Source organism: Ochotona princeps, chromosome 6, assembly GCF_030435755.1.
Source record: "Ochotona princeps isolate mOchPri1 chromosome 6, mOchPri1.hap1, whole genome shotgun sequence".
Classification (NCBI taxonomy): domain Eukaryota; kingdom Metazoa; phylum Chordata; class Mammalia; order Lagomorpha; family Ochotonidae; genus Ochotona; species Ochotona princeps.
In genome coordinates, this window is record NC_080837.1 from 8,958,649 (window position 1) to 8,972,108 (window position 13,460).

The following is a 13,460-nucleotide window of genomic DNA, read 5'->3' on the forward strand; positions in this document are numbered from 1 at the left end:
GCATTCTAGTTTCTGTCACTGTGAATCTGACCCCTTTAGGTGCCTCATCTGAGTGGAGCACATTTGTCTCTTGTGTCTGGCTTATTTCACTCTGTCGTGTCTTCAGGGGTCATCCATGTTGTGGCATGGGGTCAGGATGATTTTGTCAGTGCATCCCAGATCTCCAGAACCAGGAACCAAGCTGTGTTTGTCCACAGTGACCCCTGGTGCTCAATAAGGGACACTATCCCTTCCCTCATGCATCTTTTTCTCCTTCCTAACTCTCCAGGTTTTGTTTTAGGGCTCACAAAGGGGCAACTCAGTCTCAGGTAACTTCTTGTGCATTTCCAAACAGCATCCTTCTTGGTTTCCCTTCCAATGTCTCAAAAGAGAAGCCTGTTGGACCTGGCGCGATCGTTCAGTGGCTAACTCCTCCCTTTGCAAGTGCCAGGATTCCATTTAGGTGCCGGTTCATGTTCTGGTTGCTGTGTTTCCCATCCAGTTCCCTGTTTATGGCCTGGGAAAGCGGTACAGCATGGCCCAAAGCCCTGAGACCCTGTACCTACACGGGAGATCCGGAAGAAGCTCCTGACTTCGGATTGGCTCAGCTCCAGCCATTGCAACCATTTGGGGAGTGAACCAGCAGTTGGAAGATCCATTCTCTACTGCTTTCCCAGGCCACAAGCAGGGAGCTAGCTGGGAAGTGGAGCAGCTGGGACATGAACCAGCACCTATATGGGAATCCCATCAGTTGAAAGGCAAGGATTTAGCCACTAGGCTACCATGCAAGTGCAGAAGAAACGTTTTTTTAAGTTTTTTTAAAAATATTTATTTTTATGGAAAAGATAGATTTACAGAAAGAAGGAGATACAGAGAAAAAGGTCTTGCAACCGCTGGTTCACTCCCCAAGTGGCCACAGTGGCCAGAGCTGAGCTGCTGCGAAGCCAGGAGCCAGGAGCTTCTTCCGGGTCTCCCAAACAGGTCAGGGTCCCAAGGGTTGGGCTGTCCTCAACTGCTTTCCCAGGCCACAAACAGAGGGATGGACGGGAAGTGGAGCAGCCAGGGAACTGGTGCCCATATGTGATCTTGGCACTTGAAGGGGGAGGATTAGCAACTGAGCCATCAAGCCAGGCCCTAAAAACGTTTGATTTACATAGTTTGTATGAAGGTGCCGTACCATATTTCAACACACATGAACAGGTCAAATCAGGCAATTGGTATTCATACTTCCTTGTCCTTTATTTGTGTTTGGAGCCTGCCAGCCCCTCCCTTCCAGTTCTTTCTGTAGCATACAATATGTTATTGTGAACTCTGGTCCTCACATTGCACCTGTATTTCAATACTGGGTAGCCAACCTCTAGCCACAGCACTCACTCCCACCCAGCCTCCAGGAATCCTTTTTTTTTTTTTTTTAAGTGAGTGTCAAAGCTTTGTCATTCACGTTGCTGAGCACCCAGAACAGTGGGCAGCAGGATAACAGCACAGCACTGAGAGGCTGGTGGCTGCGCTCATGGTATGACGGCACCATCTGTCCTTGCCTCTCTAGCCCTGTGCACTGCTCAGCCCCAAACCCATCTCAGAGTTCCTGGCTCCAGACTCCTTTCAATCTGTGTCTAGTTGTGTCCAGTTTCACCACGCAGCACACCTCCCTTGCTGAACCCGGACTGTGCCACGGTGGAGACACGGTACCAAGGAGAATGGAGGCCCCGCGGTCCAGGGCATCGGGGTGCACATTCCTGCAGGCACATTCATGACGTTGTTCCTAAACAAGGATTTCCCCCTTAGTAAAAATAAGGATGTTCTTATATTCCTCACATCCTGATCTCCCCTGGTGAGGCCGAAAGCTCCAAGCACAAGGCCCTGGTCCCACGCAGCATGAAGAGCCTCATGTGGGTCTCGGTCAATGCATCAACCCAACGTTCTCGCATCTGTGGATCAGGAGCTGGCTGGACTTCCTCCTCGGGCGGAAGTCAGTAACCCTGGAACTTTTTTTTTGGGGGGGGGGTGCAACCCTGAAACTTCTTTTTCTACATGAAAAGACTCTTGTTCTCTGTAACTTCGAAACTGGGGGCCAAGAGACCTAATCCTTCTGCACCTTACTTGGCAGCTGGCGAAATGAATTGCCAGGGTGAGTCCTCCCGCAAGAGCATGTGACTGGCCACAGCTGCGCATGTTTTTGAGCATGACTGCAGCCGCGCAGGGCTCCAAGCCACTGGGTGGAGCAGTGTGCTCTGGGGAGAAACCTTATGACATTTCCCTGATGATTTCAGCAAAGAAAAAAAAAATTTTTTTCCTTACAACTTGTTTCTGCTTAAGGTCAATGGAAAATGTCACAGCCTATTTCCATGCTAATGAACACATGAATATGCACAAGACCAGCCTCCACCACACTGGGAGAGAAGTCCTAGGAGGGACTGGTCCTAGGAGGGAAGAAGTAAGTCACACATTGCTAGCTGCTTGCCTTTGCAACCTCAACTTCCTTCTGGAAGATCTCTATTGGAAAGGCAGAGTGACGGAGAAGGTCCTGCATCTCTCGGTTCACCCCCCATAATCTCTGGAGGCTGAGCCGGAAGCTGGGGACTCCAATCTGGGTCTCCTACGGGAATTACAGGGGCCCCAGCACCTGAATCATTACCTACTGCCTCCCAAGCATATTTGCAAGAAGCTGAACTGGAAGTGACCCCATGGGGCTAAGCCATTCCCCTGTGACATAGCATTCCATAGCAACTGTTAATGATACCAGCACCTCAGTTTTATTTAGGGGTGCTTATATCAAAAGAAAATGATCTCCAGGACCCTCTGGGAAGGCTGGGTCGCAGCCAGTGAGAGGTAAATAAAAGTGTTGCACGCAACAGCTAAGCAGGCTGCTCTGAGGATGCTGACCCCATTGGATGCCTGCCCCCTCCCACTGGTAGAATGGGGTCATGGATGAGTTGTGGTGACTTTGGAGATGGACACAGAGGCCACATGAGGAAGAAGCTGGGTCCTAGACACGGAATGGGCCACCAGGCTCCCACCTGTCCTCTAAGAAAAATCAAAGGCAACGAAGTCTTCTGTTTAGTGTAAGCCAGTTCTTAAAAAGTACAGTGCTAGGGGCCCGGTGGAAAAGCCTCATGGCTAAGTCCTCGCCTTGTATGCACCAGGGTCCCATATGGGCGCTGGTTCTAATCTCAGCAGCTCCGCTTCCCCTCCAGCTCCCTGCCTGTGGCCTGGGAAAGCAGTCAAGGACGGCCCAAAGCCTTGGGACCCTACACCCGCGTGGGAGACCCAGAAGAAGCTTCTGACTTCGGAGCGGCTCAGCTCCGGCCACTGTGGCCACTTGGGGAGTGAACCAGCAGATGTACGATCTTTCTCTCTGTCTCTCCTTCTGTAGATATGACTTTCCAATGAAAATAAATCTTTCAAAAGTATGGAGCTTATTAATCTTATGCAAGCAAGGCACGAACAGGTTCCTGCAGTTCTTTCTTGTAGCAATATAACAGGAAAATTGATAGAAAAAGAAAAAGCTATTGGTAGAGTAAGCTAGCAGCAAACAAGAATGCACAGTGAAGATTCTTCCTTCTCCGTTGTGAAGGGAGAACAGTTACGGAGTCCTGCAGACACCCTGATCCATGTCATGACACATGGCTAGGCACCCCGACACATGTCATGGACACACAGGGCTAGGCACCCTGATAGGTGGCACAGGCACACACGGCTAGGTACTCCCGTACTTGGCACAGGCACACAGGGCTAGGCACCCGGATACGTGGCACGGGCACACACAGGGATAGGCACCCCGATACATGCCATGGACACATGCTGCCATCAGAGCATTTCTGGACAGACACTTGTGATCCGGGCCGTGAGGTAGTGACAACCGCCTGGTGCGAGGGTCGGTACCTACACTTTGGGTGGGTGTGTGTGAACCTTCCAGAGTCACTTCCATACAGTTAAAAACTCCAGCGCCTTTCCCAACAGGAATGTTTCAAAGCATTTCTGGCCAGCAGCATTCTCCACGGCATGACTCATCCGCAACAAGGACTGGTCACAGCCTTACAGTATTAGGTGGAAATCAGAAGACTGAAAGATTGAAGCTATTAAAATACATATATTATATATATAAATAAGAAATGTGATGGTTTACGCAACCAGTTTTAGGAGGCGAAGGCATGGCTGGGTGAAATGAGCCCTCCGACGAGCCTGGGTCTGTGAAGGACCTTGTAAAAACTACCTGCCTCTAATTTCTCAACTGGCAGTCCCCAAAGGGGACCGCGGGAGGCTGAGAGCCCACACCCCGAGACGAAAGAGCAGGGGCAGCTTCCAGAACTTTCCGCTGCTATTCATCTCGCGGGACGCTATTTGGCAGTTCCTGAGGCTCAGCGGGGGAACTTTCGGACGCGGCCTGTGTGTTCGAGAAAAAAAGAAAAAAAAAAAAAAAGAGCTGCTTCTCAGGAAACAAAACGAGCAGCTGGGTCTGGCCCAGCCAGCCGGACGACCTTCTTCCGCCAGGGCCAGGGCGAGGTGTCCGGGGGCGGGGCCAGGGAGGGGCGGGGCTTCCTCAGGCGGGGCCGCAGGAAGTGGCACGGGGCGGGACCTGGCAGGCTGGCGCCGGTGGGGGGCGGGGCTCGAGGGCGGGGCCACGGGCGCGTTCAGGTCACGTGCCGCGGCGGCGGCGCGTCGCTGTGCGGCGAAGATGGCGGCCTCCAGCTGGTCGCGCACCGCCATGCTCTTGCTTTGTGTCTCTGAGCTGTTATTGCTGCTGTTGCCGCCGCCGGGAACTTCCGCGGCTGAGGGTCCGGCCGGGACTCCTGGCGAGGCTAGTCCGCCCCCTCGGAAGAAGAAGAAGGACATCCGCGATTACAATGATGCAGACATGGCGCGGCTTCTGGAACAGTGGGAGGTCCGCGTCGCGCCCGCCCTCCCTGCCGCCCTCCCTGCCGCCCTCCCTGCTGCCCTCCGGGTTCTTCTCCATCCGGGCTCCCCTCCCTCGGACCCCTTCCCCGCTGCGTCTTGGGATCCTCCAGACGCGTGCCTTGCGTTTCTGACCCCCTTGGAATGCATGAGTCCCTGCCGACCCGCTGTGCCCACTCCTTGCTGCCGCAGCGCCTTCCCCCCCGGTCCTCCAAGGCCCTGGTCATTGTGGTCAGGAAGCCCAGCAGACGGGAAGAGAGGCCTCAGCACCCCTCCCGCCCTCCTGAGCTGCGGTCCTGCCAGGAGTCCCTTCAGTCTCCGGGGCTGCTAGACACTGGGTTGCTGGGGTGATTGTTCTTAGGATGGTTATCTCAGCTTAAGCTGCTGCTCTCTTCCCAAATCCGTTCATGACAGACTTCCCGTTTGGTACACCGGAATCCCTAGTGGGGATTTTCTTTCTTTTTTTAAAAACAATTTGGTGGGCAGATATTTTATTTAGGAGAAGGTGAAGTGGTGGTATAGTAGCAAAGTCTGGGGGTTCGTTTGTCTTGGAGCCTGTGCTTTTTGTTTAAAGCCACAATGACTTGTTTTGGGAAAAGTTTTCCGCTTTGTTTCTTGTAGACGCTGGAGTTTGCATCCATCACAGAGGGTAGAATAGACTCTTAGGGTCACCTTGGCATCCCCTAACCACATTGAGTGCCCTTTGGGGCGTGGTTTAGGCATGGAAAAGCCCAGTTCTCTTGGAAATCGTGGTCGCTCAGGTCTTTGTGGGTTTCAGCTGCTTTCTTTTCAAAATGCAGAGCTATTGAAGATTTCTAACATTCCTTCCAGCATCAATGGCTCATGAGTTTGCGGTTACTTTGGTAAGATTTATTTACTTATTTTTTTACCTGAAAGATGGATTCGCAGAGAGCGGGAGAGACAGAAAGATGGTCCATCTACTGGTTCACAACCCAAATGGCTGCAGTGATCAGAGCTGCGCCAATCCAAAGCCAGGAGCCAGGAGCTTCTTCTAGGTCTCCCATATGGGTGCAGGGTCCCAAGGCTTTTGGCCGTCCTTGACTGCTTTCCCAGGCCACAGGCAGGGAGCTGGATGGGAAATGGAGCAGCCGGGATTTGAACCGGCACCCATACAGGATGCTGGTGCTTGAAGGTGGAGGATTAAGCTATTGAGTCACAGTGCCGGCCCCTGTGGTTACTTCTGTGTTGGAGGAGGAGGTAGCACTTACAGGAGTGAGTTTGGAAATGCCGCATTATGCATTTGAAGAAAGCTGGCCTGTGTTTCGGCGTTTACCTGCGGCAGTTGGGAAGAGCGGGGCAGATCTGAGTGGCTGCGTACCTCTGAGGAATAGGGGATGGGCCCGTTCACGTCTCCCCCTGCCATCTCACTTGCCATTCTTTGGATTCTTCTCGCCTGTCGAAGTGGGAATCTTGCTGCCTGAGAAATCCCACCCTGGTGGTAACCAAGTCCCTGATCTAAGCGAATAGGGTGCTGCAGAGATGAACCGGGGATGGCAGATACCAGTGAAAAGAACTGTTATTTCAAATAGAACTGGATGACTGGGTTAGAAAGAGTGAAAGGGCTTCTGGGGGGATTGGCATGTGAGGTGGGCCAGAGGAGCGTGGGGGCGGTGGAGGTTAAAGCCAATGGAAGTGTCGGAAAAGGGCATTTGCAACTGTAGCCCCAATGGAAGTCTAGGCAGGACTGGGCAGAGGACACAGATGGGCAGCCATGGCAGCAGAGCTGGACGGCTTGGCTTGGCCCACTTACACACTTGGGGATCTGGACTGGGTCGGAACCTCTGTACTTGCACTTGCTCAACTGCACAGAAGTCTGCTTTGTCCCTCTGTGGGATCAGTGTAGGTGCAAGTGTTTGCTCTTCGTCTTCACTTGGTAGCTGTTAAGCATCTCCCAGGGGTACTGCACTGTCTCTGTATTTGTGTATGTGTATGTTACTTAAGATTTATTATTATTATTTTTGGAAAGGTACATTTGAGAGAAGTCGAGGCAAAGTGAGATCTTCCCATCTTCTGGTTCACTTCCCAAATGGCCACAACAGCCAGAGCTAAACTGATCTGAAGCCAGGAATTTCTGGGTCTTGCCCATGGGTGCAGGGTCCCAAGGCTTTGGATCATCCTCTGCTGCTTTCCCAGGCCACAAACAGAGAACTGGACTGAAAGTGGAGCAACCGGGACATGAACCGGCGCTCATACTGCATGCCGGTGCTGCAGGCAGAGGATTAGCCTGTATGCCACTGCACATCCCCTGTAGTTGTGCTGTGAAATGGCTTACGAGGATCTATGCATGTTGGGGCTGTTGAAGCTTTTGAGTAGGGGGTGTCAAGACAGGACTAAACCGCAGGCAGAGAATGCCAATTCCTCCCATGCTTTTGGCACATTTTCTCCCTGCGCTTGATTCGGGGTGATGATATTGGGGCACAGAAGTTAGCTCATTGGCCCAGGGTCACACAACAAGCTGTTTAGGAACCTGCCCTTGGTGCCAAACACGAGTGAGCAGCAGTGCAAATGAGAAGTGACGGTGAGAGCTCGATGAAGGCTGAGGCTGCAGGAAGGAACGGAGGGAGAGATGAGAACTCCATGCTTTTAGCAGCTCAGCTGTGTGAGCAGCAAGGTTGCAGTCTCCGCTTTGAGCCTAACTTTATTCCTGCGCGTGTGGCTGTGGGCTCCTCAGGTAGCTGTAGAGCCAATAGATGTCTTCTATGGCCGTGCAAACCCTGGGCACACAGGCGTCCTTCCCCACAGCTGTGGGTTGGCACAACCATCTCTGTATGTATACTGGCAGCAGTTGAGCTCATGCCTGTCCTTCCTTCCCCAGTGGCATGAGAACCGGTGTCCCCAGGAGGACTCTGCCCCAGGTGTGTAGTGGAGAGAAAGTGAGAGCATCTTCCATTGTGTTAGAACTAATGTGGGGGAACCACGGGTGGTTAATTCTTCTCACACTGAGGCTGATGGGAAGGGGCAGGTGGTGGTGGGGTTTTTTGTTTAGCTGCAGTGTTAGCAGGCCCCGTCCGCCTTTCCCTTAAAGTGTGTTTAGTGGAGACCTGGAAGGTGGGAGATCATCTGGGGAGTGTGTCAGGGTGCCTGCGACTCTCACACAGGTGCTGTTGGGGGCGCTGGAGGGAGGAGAGGGAAGGGGGACCCAGCACTGGAGCAGCCCCTGGAAGGTGCAGAGCTGCCTGCGGCAGGTGCGGCCCGGGTGGGGCTGGGGGAGTGCCTGGCCCGGGTGAGAGGAGACGTGATTTCCCAGGGACACTGGAGACGTTTGTGTGACCTGGACTGTTAACCCCCTCCCCTGACTGTTTTCTTTCCCCTCTGTCACAGACGCACAAAGACATGAAATGCCAAATGCAGTGGACTTAGTATCATTTCATTATATTTTTTTGTTGAAACAAACACTGCTTGTGAACCTTAGTGAAATCAGTTTGAGAAGTGAGAGCGCTGTAGGGCATCACCTGACTATAAGACGTGGTTTGCTTTAAGGAGACCGAAGCAGGCGTTAGAGAAGCTGGATAGGATGAAGGCAGAAACAGCCTGGAAGCTGACTAGGAGTGGAATTTCAGGTGACAGGAGTCTAACCAGTGAGCACCCCAGAGGGCGCATTCTGCCCCTCTCAAACCCAGCTTCTCCTTACGGGTGAGCGGAGTTGTTTCAGACGGGTTGCAGGGAGCGGAACCCAGAGCCATCCCACCGCATAGACCTTGCCCCTGTCTGCACGGTGAGCGACCCCCTTGAAGCGAAACAAGACAGGCCCCAGTGAGAGGCAGGTGTGGCGGGGAAGAGAAGGTTGGTGGGCTCTGCATGCCAGCACTGCTCCGCCTGTTGATCACCTACCCCTGCTTTCCAGTTTGGGGGTGCGGTCCCAGGGCCAGCGCAGTAAGGACTGTCCCTGGGTCACATGGCAGGGTACCTGGCTGGCATCACACTACATTGCCTTCAGGCAGCATTGCTGACTGAACTGACCTTGCCCTTTAGAGTTAGGTCAGGAGGACCAAGGAAGGGTGACATAGGGGCTTTCTTTTCCATCTTGGCTGCTTTCTGGGGAATGCCTTTATGGGGCTCTGTGCTGGTACTTTGTGCTTTGCCCAGGTCAAGTGCACAGTTTAATGGGATTGACTATGTAGTCAGGCCCACAGTCAAGTTGGAGAGAGATTCATCTCCCAGGAAAGAAGCCTGCAACCACTGTCCTCCCAACCCCCTATGAGCCCCCCCAGCCCTAGGCAGCGCTATTCTGCTTCCTGTCCGCACGGATACACCTGTTCTGGACACTTCCATTAAGGGCGTTGTCAGCTTGAGCCTTCTGTGCCTGAGTGCTTTCACATAGTGTGATATTGCTCGTCAGGGTTCATGTTAGAGCACATGTAAGGTCAATAACTCATCTCTGTGTCCTGGTCCTTTCTCCAAAGGAAACTGGGTCCAGGACCTGCCTTTTTTGTCAGCCTGTCTGCCGGTCTGTTCTCTTGTTAGTAGTTTATCGTGTAGACGCGTGTGGACTCAGTGGCCCTTACTGCACTGAGCGGTCACAGGTCATTACTGTGGTTGACTTTAATGCCCACTCTGCTCCTGACTTGGCCTGGGAGCTGCTTGCAGGTTGCTCCTGGGTCAGCCAGACATGTTCTAGTTCTTCGAGCATTTTCTTGTCTTTCTGATGGGAGAAGGTAGATGGGCTCCTCTTCTGATTGTTGCATTAACCTTTTCTCCAAGGAACTCCTGATTTTACAAATATTTTTATCAGGGCCTATTTATTATAAAATGCTCTGTGTGTCCTTTTGTACCTCCCATCGAAGCCTCGTTCGACAGGGTTCCTTCTTCCACCTTCCATCACGCATTGCTTCCTTGGCTTAACATCACATGTCGAGTTGATGAAAGGTTGTCTGAGAATCGCAGCCTCGTCCCACACTAACGCTAGTCTGCTGGCTAGAATTGAGTACTTTATGTAGGTGGCATGGAGGCAGATGATGTGCAGGTGTTAAGGACAGTGAATTTTGACCAGTGGCTGCGTCTGTGTGGTGCACGGCCCCTCGGGTCAGCCACCGTCTCTTCTCTCACCATCGCAGAGTTCCTCTAGTTTTTCGGAAGTCAGTCCCAGCTCGCACCCCTCCCAGAGACAGCTTGTTGCGTGTGTCAGTCCTTGGTCCTCAACCTGGCTGGTATTTCTCGTGTGACCCTTCCTGATGGGGTCTTTTTCACAAGGTACCACTTTGAGCAGATTCCAGGAGGAGGGTGAAAAAGCTGTAGACATCCGTCGTGCGCAGGCTGTCTGTGACTGGGACCTTGGCTGATTGATGGTAGTCATTTTTGCCCGAAACTTAGACTTTGCCAACTAGAGCTGTCACGGGCCAGATGGATGCACCTGATCCCGTGGGCCTGTTGACGAGCGAGTTCTGATCCTAGGTTTGATGCTTTCCTCTCGATCTTGATAGAAAGATGATGACATCGAGGAAGGGGATCTTCCAGAACACAAGAGACCCTCGGCCCCTGTGGACTTCTCCAAGATAGACCCAGGCAAGCCCGAGAGCATCCTGAAGCTGACCAAGAAGGGCAAGACCCTCATGATGTTCGTCACCGTGTCCGGGAACCCCACGGAGAAGGAGACGGAGGAGATCACCAGCCTGTGGCAGGGCAGTCTCTTTAACGCCAACTACGACGTCCAGAGGTAACGCTCCTGTGCCCACCGAGACACCTGCAGGGACCTTGTGCCCAGCTCTGGCCTGCGGGGTGTCCTGCCAGAGCCCGGGGCCTTACCTGGCTCTAGCAACGTGCCTGTGCCCACCGAGACACCTGCAGGGGGTGTCCTGCCAAGGCCTGGGGCCTTTTCTGGCTCTGGCTGCTGCTTTGACATTAACCTATCCAACACCCATTCGTTTTGGTCAAACCAGTAAGCGTGATGGTCAGGTCTCTCATTTCATTCTGAAGTCCTATTTTTTCTTTGTATCTTTAGCTTTGTTTTTACTGAATGAAAAGTTTTAAGCTCAGCCTCTCTAAGGGACTAGTTAGTTACGATTTAGTAGTTTACATCCTTAACTGGGTGGGAAGATGCCTTTGTGCATAGCCTGGTTCCTTGGACCAGACTGGTAACAGGTGCTTAACGTGCTGCAAAGGCGCCATGGGCCACGGCAGCATCCTCAGATGGGATTTAGGGTCTGTGTTCCCCTCCCCCACCCATAACAACAGTTGCTGGCGTTTGGCGGTCTTTGGCCCTCTCAGCTGAGGCCAGGGAGAAGCACTGAGAAGGAAGGCGTCCTCAGAAGGCATCTGGGCCACTTAAATAGACAGACACAGAACAGGTGCATGTCTTGGTGGTGACTGACCCCTACCCCGTCCTAAGATAGGGGGAGTATTGTCAGCTGAAAGTGGGAGATGTGCTCAGGCCCCTCTGGGATGAAAGGATCAGACTGTGCTCCCTGGTTACCCTGTGGTCCACCCAGACTCCATTCTACTCTTGGCTCCTAGAGACCCATGTGGTCCCCTGCTCGTGAGGCCAGGCTGGGCAGCTTACTGCTATCCTGTGGGCCAGGTGCCCTCTTGAGCCCTTGTTGGCAGGGGCTGACTTATCGACCCATACTTCGCTTTATCAGAAGAAGTCTTTGAATGTTCCAGAAAGAAGCTGGTGCCGTGGGAGCCCCCTCCTTGGCTGCCCAGCCCTGAGCCCTTCGGCCCCCCAAGGAGCTTCTCTGTTTGTCTATCTCTCTGTATTTCTCTCTTCTGCTTTTATTTTAACTGAGAGGCAGAGACACCCGAAGTGTCCACAGTGGTCAGTGCTAGCCTCGGCTCAGTCCCAGCGTCTGGGAAGCAGGACCCAGGTCCCTGAGCCATCGTTACTGCCTCTGGGCTGTGTACTGGCAGGGAGCTGGCCTTGAGACCTGGACCTGGGCACTGCAGTGTGGGACATGGTGTGTCCGCTACCTGCTCAACAGGTGCACCTACTCACGCCAACGCCACAGTTCTTCTCAAATAGTGGGGGCCAGTAGCTTCCAGGCCCTGGGAAATACAGTATGTATTCTGCATTCATGTCAGTGTTTTTCTTGGCCAAGTGCTGTGGTTACCATGTGCCGTCGGCACCTTGCCAGAGCAGGTGCTAATGGCATGATTGTGTCCCTGTCCAGGTTCATTGTGGGATCTGACCGTGCTATCTTCATGCTACGTGATGGCAGTTACGCGTGGGAGATCAAAGACTTCCTCATCAGTCAAGACAGGTGTGCTGACGTGACCCTGGAGGGCCAGGTATACCCTGGCAAGGGAGGAAGCAGCAAAGAGAAGAATAAAACAAAGCCAGAGAAGGGCAAAAAGAAGAAAGACGATGCCAGGGCCCGGGCTGCCAAGGAAGACAACCGGGCCGGGAGCAGAAGGGAAGACTTGTAGCGAGGCAGCGTGGTGCCCTGCTGAGCAGCATTCGGCCCACGGCCCACGCAGAGCCCTGGCTGGGCGCGGGCGGGGCAGGCAGGGAGCAAGCACCGTGACAGGCTCCTACTTCCCGGAAGGGGTTAGCCGTGTGACCAGCGGGTGGTCACTGCAGGGATTACCATGGAGATGCTTCAGGAGGATGGAGAGGTTCAAATTTATTCCACCTGTGTCGCTCTGCCCCACCCAGCCCGGCGAATCATGGACTCTGGGGTGCCACTCCCCTTTCATTGAGCCTGCCCTGTTCTGTGGCCTGCTGGGTCCCTGATGGATTGCTGTTAACCAAAAGGAGAGTGGGTTGATGTCAGACAAGCTATGAGGATTCTTGGCTTCATGTTGGAAGAGGCCGCCTGTTTGTGCCACACACGTGACTCTCGCAATGAAGGTCAGACACCATGGATGCTATGCAGGTGGCTAGCGTTCTGAGCCAGCCACCTGGCACCTGTGCAGGGAGCACAGAAGACAGACACCCGCCTCACCTGTCAGCTTGAAGCACTCTCCTCAATTCCTGGGAACCCTGGGCCCTGGCAGGTTTCTGTGGACCCCGACAGCAGAAAGCTGGTGCTGGCGTAGCGCGTCACTCGTCACCCAGATGTGACCAGCATGTAGTGCCCAAGTGGGATGGCAGCAGATCCTTTGCCAGGGAGGGGCGGGAGGCCTGCCAACCTCACTCACGGTATTTCTGAAGATTTCCTTTGCTGAAGTGCCTCAATTTGTGGTGTTTCTGTACGGTACTAACACGACGTGCCGCTGTCCATGCCTGCCCTTGCTGGGCCTGTGTTGGAGCCTGTTCTCAACAAGAGAATGTTTTATATCCAGCTGTCGTTTTGAAACACCAAAATTATTCTTGGAGAGGGGGAGGGGAAAAAAAACTTCAAAAGTGCTTTTTTTTAAGAAATCACAAATGCTAGCCCCTGCACATGGTTAAAAATTGTCATCTTAAAGCATGCTAATGAGTGGCCAGCGTCGCTACCCTGCAACTGGCACCCGTCTCAGTCTGCTGTTACCCCCGAGATAAAAGGTGGCCGCTGTTTGGGGCAGGCTGTGGTATGTGCTTGGTTCAGGCTCACCCCCTTTTCCCTGGGGCTTGAGGGTGTAGGGCCTGAGGCCGTGGTGCCCACACCTCACTGTTGTCAGCAGAGCCCACCCCCAGTGAATCTGCCGGAATG

General features: G+C 53.3%; 1 protein-coding gene across 1 annotated transcript; it reads left to right on the forward strand.

The window, feature by feature from the left end:
- Positions 1–4,614: 4,614 nt before the first annotated feature.
- On the forward strand, positions 4,615–13,109 carry MESD (mesoderm development LRP chaperone). Its single transcript, XM_004594581.2, has 3 exons — positions 4,615–4,861; positions 10,314–10,546; positions 11,997–13,109. The coding sequence occupies exons 1-3, from the start codon at positions 4,655–4,657 to the stop codon at positions 12,250–12,252; spliced, it is 696 nt and encodes a 231-aa protein (XP_004594638.2). The 5' UTR covers positions 4,615–4,654; the 3' UTR covers positions 12,253–13,109.
- Positions 13,110–13,460: the final 351 nt, after the last annotated feature.

Excerpts from the sequence above, each read along its gene's own strand:
- MESD (XM_004594581.2), top strand. The coding sequence starts at position 4,655 with ATGGCGGCCTCCAGCTGGTCGCGCACCGCCATGCTCTTGCTTTGTGTC. Across the intron at positions 4,862-10,313 it reads GGCTTCTGGAACAGTGGGAG|AAAGATGATGACATCGAGGA; the intron begins GTCCGCGTCGCG and ends CGATCTTGATAG. Across the intron at positions 10,547-11,996 it reads GCCAACTACGACGTCCAGAG|GTTCATTGTGGGATCTGACC; the intron begins GTAACGCTCCTG and ends GTCCCTGTCCAG.